Raw genomic sequence first — 22,548 nt, 5'->3', positions numbered from 1 at the left:
CTCTGGCTCTGGCGTGCAGAATCTGCACGTCACATTCAGATGAATGTTATTCTGCTGGGTCTTTATTTCTTGCAATGCCTCCTTGCACGCCTTTCCAAACTTTGACCGCAGCAACTCGATTTCATTGCACTTCTGGTCCATTCTGACATGCAGCTCACGCTTGTCCTTCATCAAAGCCCCCTCACTCGCTCGCAGTTGCTCTATATATATCTACACCATGCAAGTGCAGCAGCTGGAGCAGGACTGTGCTGGGCAGGCGCTGTGAGTCTGGGAAATTAGAAAGCTCCACGTTGCTGTCTGCTCTGAAGCTGATAATCTGGTTTCTCAACTGCTGGAGATTGGTTCTTTCAGCGATGAGTAGCCAGTGGATTGCAATTTCTGGATCATCATCCTGCAAGGGCAGTGCTAGCCTGTCAGATTTCTGCTATGCACATCCCTTGAATACTTGCCTCGATGTAATCAACGCTGAACCTCAAGTGATCTGCAAGCAGGGGTTCATAGATCATCAGGTACCTAGCGTCAAAAGGAGAGCACTCACCCACAGCAGAGAGTCCACGCCGGCCAGAAATTCGTCCAAACGATCGAGAATGGCCTGCATGTTAAACTTGTGGGCCAAGTGAACCACACCTTCGGCATTCTGACGCGAACACTGTTTCCTTGGATGGTACGCATACGACAACCAGGCACAGGCAGCCTCTCGAGTGCAGTCCGTCAAGGGAAGACGGCGCAACTTGGCGTCTGGAGCGGGTCCAAGCAGCTCATCGTTTACCAGCATGTCGCAGAAAATCTGAGACTGGGCGCACAGGAAAGCAGAGTGCACTGGAAGCTCCTCACCGGAATCCAGGCAAAATACAAGGTCTACGGATGTGCGAAACCCTTCTGGTGTACCATCAAAGTATGACAGCTGATCTGCAGCAGCCATCTCGATCTCCTTTTCAAATTACAAGTAATTGATTTGGTCGCCAGCGATGCATTCCAAGAGAAAGTCTCGGGTCTTCCAAGAACTTCATGCAGGTGTCAGATACGCAGATGCATGCACTGACGTCATGTCGATGGAACTTGAAAAATCGAGCAGCCCTGAGCATGCATGCAGAAGCATTCAGGACTGATTAAAAACAAGTGAGCACAGAAATTTGGTGCGACCCACAGTGTACATCCAGCAAATGCAGCAGCAGGTCAGTAGTAGCAGACGTGAATGTCTGCGCAATCAGACAGCTTGCTGCTGCTGCACCTCTCAGGGGGCACAAGTACTTCGATGCACAAATGGCGACTTAGAGCAACTGATGCGCAGCTGCCACAGGAGCAACTGCATCCAGCTGATCTCAAGAAGACCCCGATTTGCCGCAAGAATATTTGAAGAGTTGCTACAAGGTGACTGCAATGGTGCAATTACTGGTTCATTCTTGCGGGAGTCACTTGAGAGCTTTGTCCTGCTGTTCTGCTGGCATCAGCAAGAAAATAGCCAATAGCCTGTACCAGAGCAGAGACAGATATACCGAGAAGCTCACCAATGCCGGCAAGCTGCACCTTCCAGGCAGCAAATTATGATTGTCTGCCCAGCCCGGTAGGCGTGTGCAGAAGTCCTTGCTAGTGAACATACTAGTCAGTCGTTTACAGAACTGTGTTCCGAAGTTCTGCAGCGCAGCAACATCATGTGATCCTGCAGGCACATAAATTAATTATGGCATGACTACTGCTATGCACAATGACGGTTGCTAGTCACTGCTCTCGGCAAATGGGGCAAAGTAAACATTAATAGACTTCGAACACATCCCAATAAATCAGATTGAAGGGCACTCTTACCCAGAGGCAAACTCCTTTGGCAAGGAAATCTTCAAAAGAGTCCAGCATGACTTGTGCGCCAGATGCACCACACCCTCCATTTCCACATATGAGCACTCCTTCTCTGGGATATAAATGTACGAGAGCCAGGCACATGCGGCCTCTTGAGTACAGTCTGTCAGGCTGATACAGGGCATGTTGTCCTCTGAGTGGTGTGCTGACAAGCATGTCACAGAACACCGAGGACTGTGCACAAAGCAGTGCAGAATGCACTGGCCGCTCCTCTCCGGTATCAAGCACAAGGAACATGTCCGCAGATTGGACAAGATCTTCCGGTTAACCTCATCATTTTTGAATTTATCCACGTCCTCAACTTGAGGACCTCAAGAGCATAGCTTCTAAGATGGAAAATTATTGTGTCAATAATAATGGAGTCCACTGGGAGAGTACTAGCAGTGCTAGACAACCTCATGACCTGCGTCTTGTGATCGCTGATCTCCACTCCCCATTGGCCAAATGTGTCATTAATATATTGAGGGCCTGCTGCAAGTCTTGCTCATGATGTCACTCCCAGCTATAGGGATAGAGTGTGCCAAAACCTTTACAAGGTTGCCCAACATCTTACTCAGCGTGAAACGTTTGCAAACATGCCCACATTGACAGCACTTTCATCCTCCCGGATTAGGTGATGCTGCTGAGATCAACACCGGCATCCTCCCTGCTGAGTTGTGGAATAGGATTACTGACCCTAACGCCTTGTAACGCCTCCTCCACCAATACCACTCTCCCCAAAAGCGTGTGCTCAAGTGGACGAGTGTCCTACTGTTGTAGATTACTGACTGTTTTAAAGGTGCAAACATGGCCGACGGTCCTTACGCACTGAACGACGATGGTACAGCCAAGGATCCGGCTGCTTTCCAGCAGGCGCTGAAATCTGATCGAGAAAAGATGCAGGCGCTGAAAGAAGAGCCTGAAACATTGAGAATTGTGATGGGGGACGACATGCATGCCTTTCAGGAGCTGATCAAGGGCGTTTACCAGGTGAGATGCGCCATGGCATCTGATATTCTAGGTTTGAGACATGACCTGCAATTCGCATTTCAACGAGATCAACCATTACTATAACTCACTTAAATCCTTTCGACTAGCTGTGAAGAGTGTTTGCGCTGTCGCAGCAAGCATACTTCGTGTTTGGTGAAACGGTGTCCAATGAATGCTGGCAGGCAGAAAAGAAGCGGATGGAGCGTGCCAGCAAATCCTTGTCAGAGAGGACAATTGATGCTCAGAGAGCGTCAGCTACTGTTCCCAGGTCAGAATTCAGGACCATTGGTTCTCAAGGCACTCTACGTCGAACGGCATCAACACAGACAAACATTGTGCTATTGATCCTCTCCGATCATCACTAGCGTTGAGCATGGATATAGCTTGATTTTCTTTCTACCAGTCTCAAAAGAATGGATGCGAAACAATCTGTACACCTCCGACTTCAAAGCTTTTGGGGTGGGCTTCCCTGCAGGGATACCGTGCAGTTGTACCAGCAGTTGCATGCCTCTGGGCTGCAGTACGGGCCGGCCTTCCGTCTGCTGCGCAATGTGCACACTCCAGACCTCAGCGCGCAGTGATGCCTGCCGCTTGGCTGCACACAACCGTGACCTGCATCAGTCTGATAAACTCCTTCTAGCTGATCTTTGTGCCTGGCAAGTTGCCGAGAGGGTAGGGCACATCAGCTTGGGGAACATGTGGGGAATGCAGTCATGTGACATGCATGCTGATGGCACAGACCAAAGTGCAAGGCGAGGGGTCAACCTGTTAGGCCTGTGGTTGCTGACGAGTCATTCTTTGAGGGACAGAGTGAGACAGAGGTCTACTTGTCTCCGCTCAATTGGGTGGGCAAGTGTTTGCCATTCATGATGACAGCTTGTTGGGATTGCAGATCTTGGCGAGTACCTGATACTGTGCAGATCACACACCAGTAAATGAATGCCCATGGTATCTCTACAGTGACCATTGCAAGCCATTCCACATTGAGGATCCTGAGGCCTCTTGTGTGTGTGTGTGTGCAAGTGTTCTTGCAGCAAGCATTCCGCACTCTTCATTTTGAGGAAATATGATAGGTTACATTTATTTCCTGCACTCAGATAAGTCAAGTGCCCAGCGTCGGATAACTCACAGCGCAACTAAATGGAATGAAACCCGCCCAGAACTGATCAATGTTCAGGACATCTAGAGATTATCTAGTTGGATGCTCATTCACCAGAAGAGAAGGTTGCTCGGTCGACGCTGGCAGCACAACTCTGCTTGCCTGCGGACGCTGGTTGCACAATGCTGCATGCCAGAAGATGCCCGTATGTGGGATGGATCTGATCAAATGACACGTATGACTGAGAAAACAGGCCAGACAGCACACGATGCATGAATCAAAGGCCGTTCAGAGGAGTGTGCCCATTCTTGTGGGGATGCCGCACTAGCATGACAGGGATCTGACTGGAAGTTGGCCTGCAATCACACAACAGAACTCCTAGAATTTGGATTCACAGCAGACAGTCTGTTTCCTATTAGGCAGGCTGAAAGATTACCACCTGGGTCTCACATAGTGAACAGAGCTGGCCTTCACCCGCCATCAGAGCAACTCAATGTGTTTGAAAATGAACGCGATCTGATCATCGAGAACGCAGTGCCCCTTCAAATGATCTTATTTTTGTGCTGTTACAGGTATCCAAAACAATACAATGCACTGAGGGCTGCATTTAAACATTGGACATCGCCGAGACCAAGATGGGCAGCGGCGTTCCTGTTCGTGCTGTGCTGTGACATGGCAGTTGATGGCTTTTAGCTCACAACAATCTTGGATGCTTGGTCAATCGTGCTGAAAGTATCACGAAGAATCACGTCTTTGTCGTGGTGCATGCTTTTGCGCATATCTGCAAGTGGGCAAATTCTTTTCAGCACCTGCAAAGTACAAGATGGCCTGAGGCGAAGAGCCCAGTGAGGCATTTCACTGAGACAGTATGTATATAAAACAGGTGATCATACCACATAGGCATACGAAGACGAACTGGTGCAGCGCCTACTTTTCGCAAGCACTTGGGAGAAATACATCGCTGTCCATCAAGACATGATCGTCGAGTGTGTGTTGGACAGGTTGTCATTGAAGGCTTCAAGAGTTACAAAGACCAAACAATATCAGAGCCTTTCGATCAGCACATCAATGTCGTAGGTAATTACGCTGACCTTCCTCCTTGAGCCGTGACATCCCCTGCAAGGATCTTATGCTTCTGCTCAGCCATTGCATTCTTGTATTTCTAACAGTCTGTTACTGCTCCCACAGTGGGAGCTAATGGCTCGGGAAAGACAAACTTCTTCCACGGTGAGACACCCCAATCCGTTGTTTCTTGGACTCTTTCGATGTGCTGATGCTTGGCCAGGCAGTGTCTGACCCACTTACTTTCTATGCAGCTATCCGCTTTGTCCTGAGTGACATTTTCACAACCCTGCGCGCTGAAGAGCGACAGCGGCTTCTCCATGTGCGGCACGCAGCCCTCTTGAATATGACCCAAGTTCGTCCATGGTTTGTGGTGTTGTAGACCCCTTGCTACCGTGAGGTTGAGTCTGCTGCTGCTGGCCGCAACAGGAAGGCGCAGGGCATGCAGTGCTGTCTGCCTACGTAGAGATCGTTTTTGACAACTCAGACAACCGCATCCCGGTAAGGAAGCAGATATTGCCATGTAATTGCCGCTGGTTTCTGCTGTTGTGGTTATGCTGCACAGTGTGAGCGAAACTCTGGTCACTTCTTTTGTGCATCTTCAGGTTGACAGGGATGAGGTGAGACTGCGCCGTAGCATCGGCCTGAAGAAGGATGAGTACCTTCTGGACAAGAAGCATGTCACGTAAGCAGAGTTCCTTTGATGGCTGCATCCGCATGATGTGCACAAGTCTCAAGGGCGCAAGGAAGCATACATGCTTGAGGCATCAATGAGGGGCCAATATTTGTGTCATTTTAGCTGACACCAGGAGAAAGGATAGCTCAAATTGTGATGCATGGTCCTGCAGGAAGACAGAGGTCATGAACCTGCTGGAGAGCGCTGGCTTCTCACGAGCCAACCCCTACTATGTCGTGCAGCAAGGGAAGGTGGGGCAGCAGCTTCCCACTCCTGGATCTTCTGTACATTCCCAAAAACTTTGCATGCATGCCTTTGCTTGTGCTGCCCCCTGATGTCCGAATGCAATCCTTGCTAATTAGTGGGCCACGAGTCAGCAACATGCCTGTTGCATCGACAATTAGTGCCTGGCTGTGTCAGTTAGGTAAGCAGGAAAACGGTGTTCCCTCCTTCCCTGTGCCTGGCGGGCTGGTGACTAAGAGGCTGAGTTACTGTTACTCATGCGGGGCAGATTATGGCGATGTCGACGATGAAGGACCACGAGCGGCTGGAGCTGCTGAAGGAGATTGGGGGCACCAAAGTGTACGAGGAGAGGCGAAAGGAGTCCATCAAAATCCTGCATGAGACCGACAACCGCCGCCAGCGCATCCTGGAAGTGGTCAGCATCTTTCTTCCCGTCTGCCTGTTTTCATGTTGCCTTAACATGGCATTCAGCGGCCTTTGCATTGTACAGGAGTGCGTGTCATGGCCCCATGTGTCAGGATGCGAGGTTTCTATACGACTGTAATTCCACACAAAAAAATGTTCACCACTTGAATTCATTGGCGGGCTCCTTGGTAACAGCCAGATTTCCAGTCCATGTCACGTAGACATATACTTGTGCTGATTCTTGCATTAATGGAGCTGCAAGATTTCGCACCACAATAGTGGGATGTTCATGTGCAGATTTAGGACTGTTGGCCGATGGGGATTGTTGTGTTTTGTTGCACATCTGATGTTGGTGTTGTTTGATGAAGCTCTTGTGTCTTGTCTTGCGCAGGTGCAGCAGCTGGAGGAGCGGCTGGCAGAGCTGGAGGAGGAGCGCAAGGAGCTGGCCAAGTTCCAGCAGATTGACAAGCAGCGCCGCAGCCTCGAGTTCGCCATCTACGACAAGGAGCTCGCCGACACGCGCGCCAAACTGGAACAGGTCGTCCCCTCCTTTTAATCTGAGCCGTTCTTCTCTCACACTGCATGCCTGCTGTGTCTGGATCTTGCTGAAATGCCATGGCATTATTTGTATGCCATGCATACTGTTGATCAGCATGTTGTCTTGACATGGCGCTTAGTTCAGACATTTTGTTGAAAGCAAAGTCTGAGGCATGCATGCCGTCTTCCTGTCCATTCTCCAAGAGGAGGACTCCGACTTTGCAGAAGTGATAGTGGATGAGTCAGCCATGCGTGCGTGGTGATTGCTTCGTTGAATTGTTGCACTGTCATAATTGTCCATTTTCTGGTTCAGGTGGAGGAGCAGCGGAAGAATGAGAGCGAGCGCACAGGGAAGGTCCATGAGGACATGGCGCAGGCACGCACGCAGCTCAAATGCATCGACAAGGAGATGAAAGCCTTGCAGGTGCAGTCTCATTTCCCCGCACTTGGAAGCAGTACAATGGCACATCAACATGAAGCAGTCACACCTATATCGGAAGAGGTTGCACTAAGACATGTAGATGCCAACATGTGGTGCCTCCCAAGCCATTCATGTGTTTGCTGAGGTTCTTATGAAGGTCAGCACGGATGTAAGAACGGAGGATGTGCATATGCACAGAGCAACTTGACGGACCTGGAAAAGAAGAGGAAGGAGGCGGCTGGCGAGAGGGCGGCAAGGAATACCAAGAGGGCCAAGCTGGAAGTGGATGTGGCTGATCTGGAGGAGCAGATCCGTAAGCATGAACAGACGCAGGTCAGTGCACCTATCCGCAAATCATGCAAAATTGCTGTGCAGTGATGATAGGACAAAGCTGTATCGTGACCATTGGTTCTCGACAAATGTCTGCATGCATGCTGGCTTTTTCCTTGCGCATGCCAAAGGAAATTGCTCCTGACTGCATATGTCAAGGTTGTGAAGCAGAATATGGGCGGTTCTGACCGTGGGGCATGACATGTTGGGACAATTGTCCAACCTAAACCACTGTCGCTTGCAGGGCTGAAATTCATGCATTTCTGTGCAGAAAAAGTGCTCGTCCAAGGCGAAGAAGCTCCAGGACGAGATTGCGGAGAAGCAGGCGGAGCTGGAAGCTGCGCAGCAGGACCGTGCTGCCCAGGAGGCTGCACACGAAGCCCTCATCAAGGACATTGCTGACACAGAGCGGCGCCTGCAGGTAGTCTATCTTTTCCAATTCTTTTCAGATTGAGGGTTTGGACCGCACTTTTCCTGCATGTTTTGAAAGCCGAACTCCCATCCCTTGCATCTGAGGTGTCTGCATGTGCAAGTTCTTTGGCAGCACAATCTCATCCGGTACTACCGGATATGGTCACTTGAAGACATGTCAAGATCATGCTTATGGAATGGTGCACTCGAAGCAGGTTCAAGATTTAAATATTAATTCTCAGATTTTGTGGGTCGCTGTGTGCAGGCGCTGTATCAGAAGCAGGGCAGATCGTCACAGTTCAATACCAGGCAGGAGCGCGACGAGTGGATCAACAAGGAGGTGACGCAGCTGGAGACCGCTGCGGCGGTCAAGGGCTCCAGCCACGACGAGCTGGAGGCCCAGACTCAGCAGCTGTCCTCCCAGCTCATGGACCTGTCTCAGGTGACTCATTCCTGCCTACTGGACAGTGCCTTTTGAAATTGCTCGCCAAACCTGAATTCGGGCACTTGATCACGCAACAAGTTGTCGTGCATCGGGTCTGTGCCTGGAATCTGCTGCTCAAGGTATGCTTCAGTGTATTGTGACTCTTGCAAGGATAAGATAGGGTCCCTGAAACAGTCGCACGCCACTGTTGTTCCTGAGCAGCTGCTGGTCCCCCTCAGCAAAGCTATGGACTCGAGTTTCTCCTGTGGATTGTGCAATCAAGATGATGCCGTCCGATGTCGCGACATCCTCTAACGCCACAAACACACCGCGCGCTCTCATGAGATGTGCGTATGCATCACAACCAATTCCATCACCGTGGCTCGGCATGTCTTGAATGCCGCTTTCTATGCGCTCAGGAGATTGGTGACAAGGAGGCGGAGATCCGCGCGCAGCAGGACGCGGCGGCGGCTGCCGAGACTGAAAAGTCTGGGCTGGAAGCCAAACGCAACGCCCTCAACGACCAGCGCAAGGAGCTGTGGCGCGCTGAGAACGAGGCCGAATCCGCCACCGCCAAAATGAAGGCCGACAAGCAGAAGGCGGACAAGAAGGTGCGCGCTGTTTTGTATCGTCTGTAGGAGTGGTCCTGAGGCGAGTTGCTGTGTGCTTGGGTGAGCGCCCTTATTGCTGCTTCTTTGAAGGATGTTGCAAGGTTGTCCTGAGGCTGATTATGGGCTGCATTAGTTCTGGGTTGGGCACCTGACAGCCTTTTCCGCGACTGCTGCAACATCCTTAAGAAGGCAAATCACCACGTTGCAATCAAGTACGAGGCATGACGTTATGCATGATTAGGCCACTTGTCAAGCAATGATCTACAGGTTGGAAGCAATACCAGACAGACGGGAAAGCTGACAATCTTTCTGACTGCTTTTGCTTTACGCTTGCTTCCTCATATGAGGGTTTGCAAGAGGCTGCCTGGCTTCCATTCGAGACCATTTTGAGAGTTGCACCCATGTTTCGCTTGTGAGTTGCGCTGTGTGGCTATGTGGCAGGTGGACATGTCGATGCCGCGCGATGTGAGCAGGGGCGTGAACAGCGTCAAGCGCTTTGTGCGCCAGGCAAACATGCGCGGCGTCCACGGCACCCTCATCGAGCTCATCGACGTCATCCCCCAGCTCCACACCGCCGTGGAGGCACGCCCCTGTCTTTCTCGCTTCTCCTCTCAGCCCGCACTGTGCCGTTATGCCAGGCTGCAGTATTCCATGCCAGGCTACAAGTGCTGTTGAAGCATCCTTGCTTTGCCGCATGGTAAAAAGTTGGTTCAGGACCGTAAATAAAGCACAACCGCTATAGGGGGCATCGCACGGTTAGCTGCAAGGTAGGAAGGGCAGGCTCTGTTTCCCCTTCATCTGTTGCAGCGATTACTTGTCCCAAGAGCCCACAAAGCACAATACTTCGACATTTTGAGAGACTGTCATGTTTGAGGAGCAGTTGCAGCATGCATGGTTTGGCGGCTGACTGTGTCGGGTTGACCACCAGGCGCCTACCGGCAGTCTCTGCAGAATTCTCCAGGGGCAAGTTCAGGGGATGGCAGTGAGAGGATGCCAGATTGATCACCATACCGGCACATGCGCGCAGGTGTCAGCGGGCAACCAGCTCTTCCACATCCTGGTGGACACCGATGACATCGCCGCGAGGCTCAGCGCAATGCTCAAGAAGGAGAAGGCCGGCCGCGTGACTTTCATTCCCCTGAACCAAGTACGCGCGCAGAATGTCAACTACCCCAACGTGGGCGACGACGCCCTGCCGCTCGTGAAAAAGCTCAAGTTCGAGGCGCGCTACAAGGATGCCGTGCACCAGGCGCGTGTCCTGCCCTGCACTTCCTTCCATCCCGAGTGGATCCAATGTCATGAACATTCTCCTGGTTCATGCTCTACTGCACTCATCTGTGGGCGCCTCAAAGTGAACCTGGTGATGAAACAAGGTGCTGCGGTGCATGTTTGGGCTGTGCGATTTTGTGCTAGAGGCAGTCAGAATTGTTTACCAAGATTGATTCACATGCACGCTTCCCTTCTGGCAAGTTGCTACAATTTTTGTGGATGTCCCTGTCTGCACTCCGACAGAAATATACTAAGTGAAGAAGATTCAGGGGTGCATGCGGGGGCCGTGGGTGAGCTTGTGCAGAGGTAGGCAGATGTTTCAATATTGTATCAACATCGGCTCACATGCATGCTGATGCATCACGTTTCTGCAGAGAATAGATCATCTACTCCGTATGATTGGATTTCCAAGCTGAACGCCGCGTGTGCAGGTGTTCGGCAAGGTGATGGTGTGCCGGGACCTGGAGACGGCGACGCGCGTGGCGAGGGAGTCCAGTCACCTCAACTGCGTCACCATCAAGGGCGACCAGGTCTCCAAGAAAGGCACCATGACCGGCGGCTACCTCGACCTCTCCAGGTGCCCTCCCCTCCACTGTACAAGAAGGCATTGCCATGGCATTGTCCCATTGTATACTTCAGCCTCAGCACTGCGCACCGTCCTGCGCCTGGCTCTGCTGCGCCGTCCTTTGCCAAATTCGCCTGCAAGATCTGTCTGCCGAGTTGAGGCCACAAACAAGGAGTACATTTTGGTGCGCTTCCTGGACTTGTGCCAGTGGCCAGCGATGCGACAATGCATGCACCACAGGTGTATCTCACATGTTCCAAGCTGTTGAAGATGTTGGGAGCCCGGGTGTTCCAAAAAGCTCTTTGTAGGAGTTGTAGAGAGCAGCTGAACGTTTTCCTGTCAAGGCTACATAGATGTAATGAGAGCAGACATTCCACCTTTGTTTGAATTCAAATTTAAACACTTTGTCAACACTGGTGAAATATAAACACTTTTGAAGTCTGCTGTGGTGTGCCCAGGTCACGCATGGAGCTGATGAAGCTGCTGATAGAGCTGGGCACGGGGCTGGAGAAGGCGGCGGCTGAGAAGGAGCAGCTCCGCGAGCGCATCAGCGACGTGGACCAGGCCGTCTCCCAGATCCTGGGCGAGATCCAGAAGACAGCCGCAAACACATCTCACATCAAGTGCGCCACCCCCGCCATTTGTATCACTCAAGCATTTTTCTGTTGCGTTTCAGGTCTCTTATTTGCTTTGAATCATCATTGCATGTCACTTAAACTCACAAACCGGTTTGTACCCACAAATGACACCTTCTGCATACCTTGAGTACAAGGATGCCTGCCTATCTCTCTTGGTGAGCATGTGCGACTTTGTTAAATGTGCGGCAAGGAGCTCCCAGGAAGCCTCTGTTTTTAGGGCCCCCAACAACGATTCCTGCGTGTCTCAGAGTAGGGGTAAAACCTGTGATCCGAGGTTCAGCCGAGCGTATAATGCAGGCTCTGCACTTCCAATTTGCTTTTGAATCTGAATTCAGACTCAAACTGCTGCACTTTTTCGCTCTGCAGGGAGACGCTGCGCCAGGCGCGCAACGACTTGACTGTGCTGAAGAAGCGCGAGGCAGAGGCGCGCAAGACGCTGGAGCAGAAGGAGAAGCGCCTGTTGGACATCGCCGCGAGCGTGGAGGGCCTCCGCTCGCGCGTTGCAGAGCTCAAGGCCGAGCTGGGCACTGAGATGCTCGCGCAGCTGTCGGCCGCTGAGCGAAAGGAGCTTGCCACGCTGGCACCCCAGCTGACACAGCTGCAGGTGCTGCCACTTCCCACATAACGGTCCATCTTCTGCTTGGCACGAGTGCACTTGTTCTCTGGTAAGATCAAGGGGAGGGATCAAGGTGCGTGCAGACAAAGTGCTGGAGCATTGAGTAGTGGTTCCCCAGTGGGGTATGCTTCTTCTGATCAAATGCATGCCTTTGTGGCCGTCAGCGGAGCACCTTGCCTTGCGCCTAGCGCGTGTTCAGACATTCTGAGCACTCTCTTGTTGCAGTAGCTATCATGTCCATATGCAGTCTTCATCACAGCCTGTGTATCTGTTTTCGCAGGAGAAGAAGGCGGAGATGTCCGAGGGGCTGCTGGAGGTGGTGGAGAAGGCCACGGAGCTGGAGACACTGCTCAACGACAACCTCCTGCGTCAGCAGCAGGAACTTGACCAGACCCTCAGCAGCGCTGACGTGGAGGCTGACAGGTGCTCCCACTGACAAAAGGTCACAAATTGGTTCCTTTGGAGAACAGCCATGCATGTCTTTACTCTTTGCTTATCTGAGCTAAAGTAGGTTACTGTCCACTTTCAGTGGCCAAAAAACTATGCATCGTTGGCATTGCACTCGCTTGCAGCAATGTGGCGTTTTGCAAGGTTGGGCTTGGTATGCCTGATGACAGCTACGCCTGTAATCTTCTGCCAACAATTAGGGCATAGGGCAGATAAAAAATATAGCGATATAAGTGAGTAAAGGGTGAAGGTCGGGGCACGCCAAGTCAATCTTGCTAATTCATGAAATTCGTATTGTGAACAGGAAAGCGCTGGAGAAACTGCAAGAGCAGGCGGTAGAAGCTCAGCAGGAGCTGGAGGAAGCTGCGGAGAAGGAGCGGGAGGCGGCAGCTGCCCTGGAAACCGACGAGAAGGAGCTGCAGAAACTGCGCGCCGAGCAGGAGCGGCTGAAGGAAGTCGTGGAGAAGGACTCCCAGGAAGCACAGGCAAGCTTCTTCCCTCATGCCAATCTCTGGTCTTGCTATTACTGCCAATCTGGTCTCTAGAGCGAGGAATCACCCTTTACAGATAGGAAGTGGAAAGGACTCTTCAGTGGGCCTACTTATTAAGAAGGCCCAAAAATCACGTGAACTGGGTGTTGGCTCCTCACTTGAAATGCACGAGAATGGATTTGAAAGCTATTAACTCGCAAACGTTTGTTGTGGGTTGCCTGATTTCTGTATTGTTGGGGAGCCTGCTGAGTGAATGAGACAAGTCACTGGTTATTGGGTGTTCTGTCATTACTGGGCGTTTGTCATAGGAGTCCTTGCAAAGCACGAGTCGTGCAAGGTGGAGAGACGAAGGATGTCCGAGCGATTACTGAGCAAGACTCATTTGTGCTGCCTGAACAGGACGAGTCGCGCAAGGTGGAGAGCCTGCTGAGCAAGCGCGCGGCGCTGGGGCAGAAGCGGGGGGACCTGGAGCGCAAGATCCGCGAACTGGGCAGCCTCCCGGCCGACGCCTTTGACAAGTTCCGCGACACTACCCTCAAAGACCTCATGCGCCTCCTGCAGAAGGCCCAGAACCAGCTCAAGAAATACGGGTGCGCTTACTCTCTCTTTTGCCTGTTCTGCCCCTTATCACCTCCCTCAAAGACCTCATGCGCCTTCTGCAGAAGGCGAAGACCCTGCTCAAAAAATACGGAGGCGCGCACATTTCTTGCGATATGTTGTTGACCACCTTTGTCATTGAGTGATCATGCGAGTGTAGGTAGAGATGATGGGCCTCAAGTAGAGGAAGTTGGCGGTTTCAAGAATGGTTGAAGTGGATCGACTCTGCCTTTACAAGCTTGTCATGCTCTGGCAGAGTCACTCACCAACTGCAGCCGGTCTTGATATCGCCAGAGAATGAACCCACGCTTCAGCACTGCATGGCGCTTTTGGATCGTGCCGACATCATGTCTTTGGGACCACGTCCTTTCTGTGAAAGGATTGAACAGGACTGCACAAGTGGAGGCCATCCTGGTAGCAACCAGTAGCATCTATAAGTGGCTTGTGCGCATGTGCAGCATTGTTCTGCAGTAGAAAATCCCGAAATGCAGCATGTACTGTTGCCTTCTACCTCTACAATCTTCTGTACGTCAAGAGTCAGCTATTCGCACTCAAACCGATGCTGGTGGACTTAGGGTCCAGGGTCAGTAACACCACAAGTGTAGGCTGAACTTCAATGAAAGCGGCCCATTAGCAGGCACATGAACCACAAGGCGCTGATGGACTTCGGATTTATGGTATATGAAGAATTAAAAGTGGGATATCAAAAGGGTGGGTGACCCGTAAGAGAATTCTGTTCATGCGCGCAGGCACGTGAACCGCAAGGCGCTGGACCAGTACGCGGCGTTCACGGACCAGCGCGCTGAGCTGGCGCGGAGGCAGGAGGAGAATGCGCGTGGGGAGGCCAAGATCAAGCAGCTCATCGACACCCTCGACCTGCGCAAGGATGAGGCCATTGAGCGCACCTTCAAGGTGGGTTTCTTCACACGCTCTTGGGTAGTGCATCAGAACACATAACGAGCGAAGGCAGATCAGTGGGGATCGAAATTGCACTTGGGAATATTGAGTAGTGAGGTATAAATTTTCGGTTGGTCACTAGTATGTGGACCATAAGGGGTGGCTGTCCATATCCCAAGACCAGTGCTGAAGTCCCCTTCGATAAATGCATTATATCATCTTTCCTGGTGTTCTGCCCAAAACTATCTTTCGCGTCACATCCAGAAGCTCTTGTGTTGAACAACAGTGTCACAGCTGGGTGCCAAGACACTGGATGGACACTAAACTTGCGAGTGTTGCGTGCTGGATGAGCCTCTGAGTTGGACTGTGCATCTATCGATGCGTCTGGCATGCTGAATCACAGGGCGTGGCGAAGAATTTCCGGGAGATATTTGCGGAGCTGGTGCCGGGGGGCCGCGGCGAGCTGGTGATGCAGAAGCGGCTGCGCGTGGAAGCTGCCGCAGAAGCTGCCGAGGATGACGAGGACGGCGCCGAGGGCGGCCACAACGTGTCCGAGAAGTACAGCGGCGTCAAGGTCAAGGTGGGTGGCTGCTGTGCTCCAAAAACGTATACTGACTGCTTCGTCGCTATTCTTCGTGGAAATTCACGGATTGTGCGATTCTTCTGCAGCAGTCTTGAAGCTGTGCAGACTGTTGCGCTCTGTCTCTGCTGCAGGAGACTCAAACGTCTCTATCATACTCGGCGTGTTATTATGCTGGTTACTCACGAAAGAGTATAAACACTGCGCTGATGCTGTTGGTGGCTTCAAACCTCCTGTGTACAGTTCTTTTGCACGGCTTGGTAAAGAAATAATGGCAGAGAGAGGCAGAGGACCTGAGGTGGCATTCCAGCGCTCTTGTCTGCATGCTGAAAGCAGCATGTACTAAATATACATCTACTCTTGCAAATGAGTGCACTTTGGTGAGCAGCTCCAAAGCAGCATCCTGATCCGCACCGGAAAACGCGCCCCTCTCACCCAGAAACATATCTCCATGCAAGGAGAGTGCCAGGTCCCCTGGATCAAGCACGACATTGACTAAGTACTTTCATTGCTGCGCAGGTGTCGTTCGGGTCGGGCGAGAACCTGGTGATGAAGCAGCTGAGCGGCGGCCAGAAGACGCTCGTGGCTCTGGCGCTCATTTTCGCCATTCAGCGCTGCGACCCCGCACCGTTCTACCTCTTCGATGAAATTGACGCGGCCCTCGATCCGCAGTACCGCACCACGGTCGCGCGCATGCTTGGCCGGCAGGCCCACGACAGCGCCAACCCTGCCCAATTCATCGTCACCACATTTCACCCCCAGGCGCGTCTTGGTTGCCCCTGATGTTGCTTTTCAGATATTTGCAATATTGACCGATGAAATGTAGATTGCATGCGCTGCCCATTTGATGCAGTTGCGCACAGCAGCGCCATCTTGCATAAGTTCATTGTGACCACCTTGCATCCCCAGGCGTCCGGGGCAGGCAAGCACTGGCCCTGTTGTAAGAATTTAGGATTGTTCCTTTATCTTTAGCCGTTACGCGGCGGTGCAGTGAGCACGGAGCCGTGCAATTTTACTGGCACTGTTACTCCTCGCTGCGGCAAAACTGTGGCACTCGAAGTTGTCTGGAAAGTCCCTTCGGACAGACAGGCTTCAGCGCATTGGTCAGTGGATCCAGTCAGCGAGCTGGGGCTGATGGGTGTGCCTGCTATGCAGATCGATTTCCTCCAATCTTCTCTGATTTTCATCCTAATAACATTACTTCTTGCCATGGCCTGTGTGCTTACTGTGCAGATGATCAGGGCGTCTACTCCAGAATTCATTCTTTGCGCGTCAAATGTTCTGACGTGGCATGTGCGCGTTGGCAGATCATCGGGGAGGCGGACAAGATATACGGAGTGTCGCACGCCAACCGCATCAGCCGCGTTGACGTCGTGTCGCGCGAAGACGCTCTTGAGTTCGTGCAGACCAACCTTCAAGACCACGGCCGCGCCGCCGGCGCAGAAAACACCGACCCCAACTGAGCCGGCCAAGCAAGCTGTACAAGATAAATTTTGGACCATTGAACTCGCCATCGCAGTGGAGGGCAGATGCAGGATAAGATGGCGTCAGTGCAAGTCATCGCTGCAAAAGAAGGCGAGCGCAGCAGGCGCATAAAACACCGACCCCAACTGAGCCGGCACAGCATGCCTGATTGTAAGTCTTACCAGAGCAGCTGGGCCCAGATTTGAGCCTCAAATGTGACAGGACACTCTTGCAGTATGGTCTCATGAAGGCTGCTAGAGACTGCACATCAAAGCAGTCTGGACAAAGCTGCATTTCACCATGGGGGCTGAGGAACAGTTGCTTTGAGACTCTCTGACTTTTGCAGTGAAGCCCAGATGCAAGGTGTGACTGTGTGAATACTGCAGTGTGCGACATGCGTGTGGCCTGTGCAGCTTCAGTGCGATTCCAACCGGGCTGGCAGCTGTATAGGATGCTTTAAGGCCATTCCCTTTGTCAGCAGAAGGCAGAGGCGGGTTTGGACCTGAGTCAGTGCAAGCCATTAAGGCACTATGTGTATGTGTGTGGAGGCTGCGGCAAATGCATCCATCCTAGATTGAGCCGTTATCTAAATATTTTGGAGAAAGCTTACCGCATGCCCTGAGCATGACAGGCCGGAGGGCACCACCCTCTGCTGAGCGCTAACCGGGGGTGTGTTACCCTATGTGAGATATATATGGAGGGTCGCTCACGGATTGAAATGCAATGACAGGGCCAGGGCACAATAATGAGACCGATAGCTGCTGCAGCAGTTATGAAAATCATGATTTGAGGACTGCAGTGCTGCATGGGATATTATCCATATGCTTTCTGTGTTATAGGCAAATGCAGCTCCTGAACATTGTTAACCTGCATATATTTGGGCGAGTGCTTAAGGGCCAGGCCTTTGCAAATTGGGTGTACTTTGAGCTCAACGTATAAGCAAGAAAAGTAGGGATAGGGATTGCTGCCCCTGTGATATCCTTGTGTAATAAACAAATCTCTTATGCTCATTAGCATGCTGCCGTTTATGCTGCCTATATGCATGCATGGAAGGTGGTGCGCACCAACAACTTGATCATCATGATTGCGCATTGTGCATGCAACATAACTATTCCATGGATCCATCTGGCAGGTTGCGCAATGCATGCAGTCAATTCTCCAGAAGTTCTGGACCAGAATTTATCCCTGCAAGTCTGCGGGACGCTTTCGCGCCCACGTGCAGCATGCATTATCTTTATGGCATATGCATATTGTGTGCACTGCGCAGCTGCGCTGGATAGCGGCGCTGGCCTGGGCACCTTTGTGCATGCGCATGCGCGCTATGACTGACAGCTGTGAGCAGCTGCACATCCTTCACACACATGTGACTTATCGGTTGTGACGAGGCAGATGCAGAGACAAAACGAACCATGCACAGCGAGCCTGACAGGGATGGAGACATGCTGGGCCTGCTGTACGGCGGCGTGCAAACCTTGGGAGGAGAGTTGGCCGCGCTTCCATTTGCGACAAACACACTTAAAATTGGAGATAGGGTGAGATGTCCTACCATAGTCCTCAGTGTTTATTGTGGAATCAGTACAAGCGTCCTTGCCACTGGTCTGTTTTGAGATTCTGCGTGACAGGACCTGCACGCTTTGGAGCAATCATCAAAATCAACAGGTAGGTCGTGTCCCTGCTCTGATGCCTTGATGTCTCTCTTCGTGTCATATGAGGATGGTTGCCGTGAACACCTTTGCAGAAAACGAATGGTTCTTAAATTGATCCCTTTTAATTTCAACGATTGTGCACTGTTTGACGTGTACAAATTCGCAGGGGAAAAGGAAATGGGCAGTAAAAAGCAGATCCAACAACTTCAATTGCCTGTGGATGTTTGGCAGCGAATTGCTACTTTTTTGCCAACAAAGGAATGGGTGAAACTGAGCGGGATCAACCAGACGACATTCACCTTGCAGCCTGAGCGGATTCTTTTGAGTGGACTCACGGCACAGTCTCTGGAGTGGGTGCAGACACGCTGGGGTGAAGCCAAAGGATTGAACATAGAAGCAGATTCTATGGAGCTGCCCTGGGTGATGGATCATCAGGCCTCAAGTCCCTCAAATGTATTGGACTTCCGAGTGGCTGTCAAGGACAAATTCAGCAGCTCCTGTGCCACATTTTTGACGTGGCTCTTAGCTCACTCTCCTGCGCTGAGGTTGCTTTCTCTTGTAGGCAAAGATACTTTTGTTCTTCCTCCGCTCACAAATCTGCGCCACCTCAGGCTGTACGCCAAAAGCTTTGACAATAGGACCCTTGCTTCCCTTGGTCACCTGCGTAATCTGCGGACGCTGTCACTCATTCAGTGTGATGAGACCGAGGAGATGGCGGAGCTGTCACTAGCGAGCCTACCTGACCTTGCAGACGTCTTCATTGACAGTGTGGCTTTAGCGGGAATCAGTCTGCCTAGATCGTGCCGGTTGCACACGGTTGTCTGGGAAGCAAAAGAGGACTTGAGGGAGTGGTGGTCTGACGTTGCAAGCAGAGGTTGCTTGGCAACTTTCAGTGTCACTGAACAAGATACAAACCGAGGTGATATCCCGGACTTTGTCACATCTTCAAGATGTCAGAGCTTACGCTGGATTTTGGGATACCTCGGCACTGAGGGAAATCCAGCAATTTTCCATGCGGCTCTATTTCCATGCCTTAGAGAACTATACTTGGATGGGGATGATGTCAAAATTCTTCTTCCAAGCACAATGTTGCTGCAAAAGCTTCATGTGTCTGCTCAGGATCTGATAATGGAATCTGAGAGTCCTGATCGTCTTGCAAACAGCCTACAGGACTTCAGCGCCATCTACAAGACAGTAGGGGCAGTGGAAATTTTCAGATTGCCATGGCATTGAGCCGGGCTGGGAAATCGTTGAACATCGTAAATGCCAGGGTACTCCAAGAAGGCTACGCGGGGTTGTATTTGAATAAGTTTTACGAATTCGGAGTAAATTGGCCATGTGCGTGTGGTGCCTGCCATGGGTGCTTGGTGAACTCGAGGGAGGCAGTTGGGCAGTACCTACCCTTCTTAAAACATTTCCAGCAAGAATGAGGATTCTAGGTTCCAGCAGATCTGCCAAATGAAGAGGTCATGGGGTTTGATCATGATCGGAGTGTGCTCAGCCTGTTATCTATGTAATCAGGAAGCTTGTGCAGTAGTAATCATATAAGTACAGAGAAATTTCAATTCTGAGCCAGTCTGAGTCTTGATTCCAGCATGGCCCATGCATGGTAGTACCAGAGAGAGAGAGAGAGAAACATTACATCGTGCCAGCCAATACGGGCTGATTAGATGTGCTATTTTCTACACACTGGTGTGCCTGAGCAGAGACCGGACAACACGTGGTCACATCCTAATGTTGTGTCAACAACAACATTCGATCTCCTAGTTCCAATAGAGCAAAGGCTTCATGCACAGTGTCAGCACAGCACAGCACTGAAGTCTACCGTATGCATCTTCTCATTTGGACTGAAAGCTAGCAGTCATGAGCAGCACTTCCTGCAACCGACAGAATGTCTTAGTCACTATTGTTGGAATGGCACCCCTTCAACTGCTGATGAGACTAGCCTAGAGCTCGAGTCTTGCTCATCATGCATTGCCGCCTTTAAAGACCACGCAGCGCACAACAGCACTGATTGAGATGCACGTGATCTTGCACGTGCAGAGCACGAACGACACGCAGCCTCTGAGAGAACGATGCTGAGCTCCAGTGCGGCGGCTGTACATACTACATTGTAAGGAACCTTGTGATCGCAGGCTAGATAACGATTGTCTCGACCTGAACTGGCGCGGTGCGAGCCTAAGAGGGGCATCTAAAGAAATGCAGATTTTCTATTTCTTCAACGATATCGATATTTGGCACCAGCAAACACTATCTTTGATGGGGACTGGTTGTGTGCAGGGGCCCAGCTGGCAATGCGAAATTAGTCTTTTGGAGAATCATACATGAAATCAATGACAACAGGTTTTAAAGCTTCCAGAATCCCTTCCTTTCTGGTTTCACGACAAGAAGCCAGCGTAAATCTCAGCTTCGACTCCTTGTGTGCAAGACTCTTGTGGTTTGCAGTAGTGCTGCTCCACTTGACAGCCCAAGCAAAGGCCATATGTAATTTGTCAAGGCTCGCTAGTCCTCTGCCTATTGACGCCATTATCAGGTGATACTTAATCCAGGAACTTGCCCTCATCCCCTATTGAATATTGCTGTGTTAATTTACAACACATTCCTCTTTATAGGAAGGCGTTTACAAGTGGGAATCTTCCACAGGTGGGTGCCTGAACAGAAAAGGTGTGAGCTGGACATCTGCAACGGGATCAGACTTGATCAAGTGCAAGACGCTTCAGGGCACCTACCGGTCTCCCTGTTCTGCTCGGTGAGCCAAAATTCTCTTTTGCTATCTTTTTGGCAACATACTACCAAAAGAATGCAGCAGCAGGGACATGGAGTGATTAAGTGATCATGAATCTACACTTGCAGCTGGATAATCAAGACAGTGCCGGCGAGCTTGATCGCCTGAGGGGGAAATTACATTGTGATGTTTGGAGACTCGACCCTGGAGGAGAACATGTATGACCTGATACTCCTCTTGAGCGGCACACCTCAGTCTTCTGAGGTCATGGATACCTTCATAAACGCGGCAATCGGGTAATGATCTGTTAATGCCTTGACAGATCTGCTTGCAAGGTGCAGGCCAGTACAAACGACTGCTGAGGGCAGCGATGCAGGCTTGCACTGGTCACTCTCGGGTCTTTAAACAGGCAGCAGACAGTGACTTGCTGGCTGTAAGTAAATCTTGTAAGATGCGCAAGCCTCTTGAGGCACAAACAAGTATGCTTGAGCACAGCCAACCTTTATTTCCCTTTGCAGGAGTGCGGCAAAGGAGTTTACGCTGCCAGTCCAAGGAGATCCCCAGAATGCAATGCTGGTGTGTCTTTTGAGCCATGCTCAGGAGCTAGAATGTCTTTTGCACTTGTGCTGCTAAAACGCTTGTGCACACAGTTATTTTGGGCTGAGTTGGGCACATTTGTGTACCCGCAGGTGATCCTGCACGCCACAGCTCGCAGCGTGACAATCCACGTGCCTTCACACAACATCTTGATATGATTCCGGTTCACAGGGCACGCCATTGTCCAGAACAACTTTATGGGGATATCCACCTTTTTCAACTCCTCTTTCTTGGCCGAATCCCTCTGCATGGTCGACAACATTGGCCCAGGATGCCCCACCAGGCACCCAGACTTCCTCATAGTGAATACTGGAGCCCACGATGATGGCAAGTCACTGGATGATTTTGCACACAGCATGCGTAGGCTTGCCAGCTGGCTGGCAGGGATCAGAACTAGACACGGGACGCGAACTATCTGGAGGGGTAGCAATCCCGTGTGGCTTTTGCTTGTGTATGATCTTGTGGCGCGTCCTTACTTGGAAGCAGAAGGAATTGAGGTCCTGGACTTTAGAAACATCTTTGATCTCTACAAAGAGGATCTTCGGTCAGGCTGCTGCTCTGATGCAGTGGGGGGAAATGGGCTGCATGTGGGTGTTCTGGCCAAGGACTGGCACAACAAGAACCCGGTAGGGGCGAGGGTCACAGTCAGCAGCATGGTGACACAAGCCATGTTGACTAAGATGACTGATAGAGCCCACTGGACCCGCCATTTGCGCCTGGCTTGGGCACATGAAAAGACCATAACGGCCATGCAACAATGATGTGACTTGCAAGCATGGGCTGCAAAGTCCAATTGGAATTTGGGGTTGTCAAGGCCACAGGGATATAAGAATTACTTTTTACTTTGATATCGCCCACCAGATTTATTGAGACGTTTGTCCGAGATGTGCCACAGTGCAGGTCTGCATGTGTTGACAGCCGCAGCCTGTGGGTCTCTTTGCCACGGCAGCACTGACTGCAATGCATAGCTCGTT

General features: G+C 51.3%; 2 protein-coding genes across 2 annotated transcripts; both read left to right on the top strand.

Annotated features, from left to right (window-relative positions):
- Positions 1–2,640: 2,640 nt before the first annotated feature.
- COCSUDRAFT_59989 (hypothetical protein) lies at positions 2,641–3,404 on the top strand (the record flags this gene model as incomplete). The annotated part of the gene is made up of 3 exons (XM_005643166.1): positions 2,641–2,823; positions 3,006–3,091; positions 3,299–3,404. 3 exons carry the CDS (start codon positions 2,641–2,643, stop codon positions 3,402–3,404), a joined length of 375 nt encoding a protein of 124 aa, XP_005643223.1.
- A 1,386-nt stretch (positions 3,405–4,790) lies between these two features.
- On the top strand, positions 4,791–16,605 carry COCSUDRAFT_54858 (RecF/RecN/SMC protein; the record flags this gene model as incomplete). Its single annotated transcript, XM_005643165.1, has 24 exons — positions 4,791–4,805; positions 4,924–4,995; positions 5,208–5,306; positions 5,414–5,485; positions 5,590–5,669; positions 5,833–5,911; positions 6,172–6,315; positions 6,700–6,846; positions 7,159–7,269; positions 7,465–7,599; positions 7,868–8,017; positions 8,273–8,449; positions 8,851–9,042; positions 9,484–9,594; positions 10,070–10,282; positions 10,743–10,888; positions 11,881–12,118; positions 12,411–12,553; positions 12,882–13,062; positions 13,468–13,658; positions 14,415–14,577; positions 14,966–15,142; positions 15,662–15,904; positions 16,450–16,605. 24 exons carry the CDS (start codon positions 4,791–4,793, stop codon positions 16,603–16,605), a joined length of 3,435 nt encoding a protein of 1,144 aa, XP_005643222.1.
- Between the last annotated feature and the right edge of the window lie 5,943 nt (positions 16,606–22,548).

This window comes from Coccomyxa subellipsoidea (assembly GCF_000258705.1).
Source record: "Coccomyxa subellipsoidea C-169, whole genome shotgun sequence".
Taxonomy (NCBI): domain Eukaryota; kingdom Viridiplantae; phylum Chlorophyta; class Trebouxiophyceae; family Coccomyxaceae; genus Coccomyxa; species Coccomyxa subellipsoidea.
This window is presented reverse-complemented; position numbering and strand designations above follow the sequence as displayed.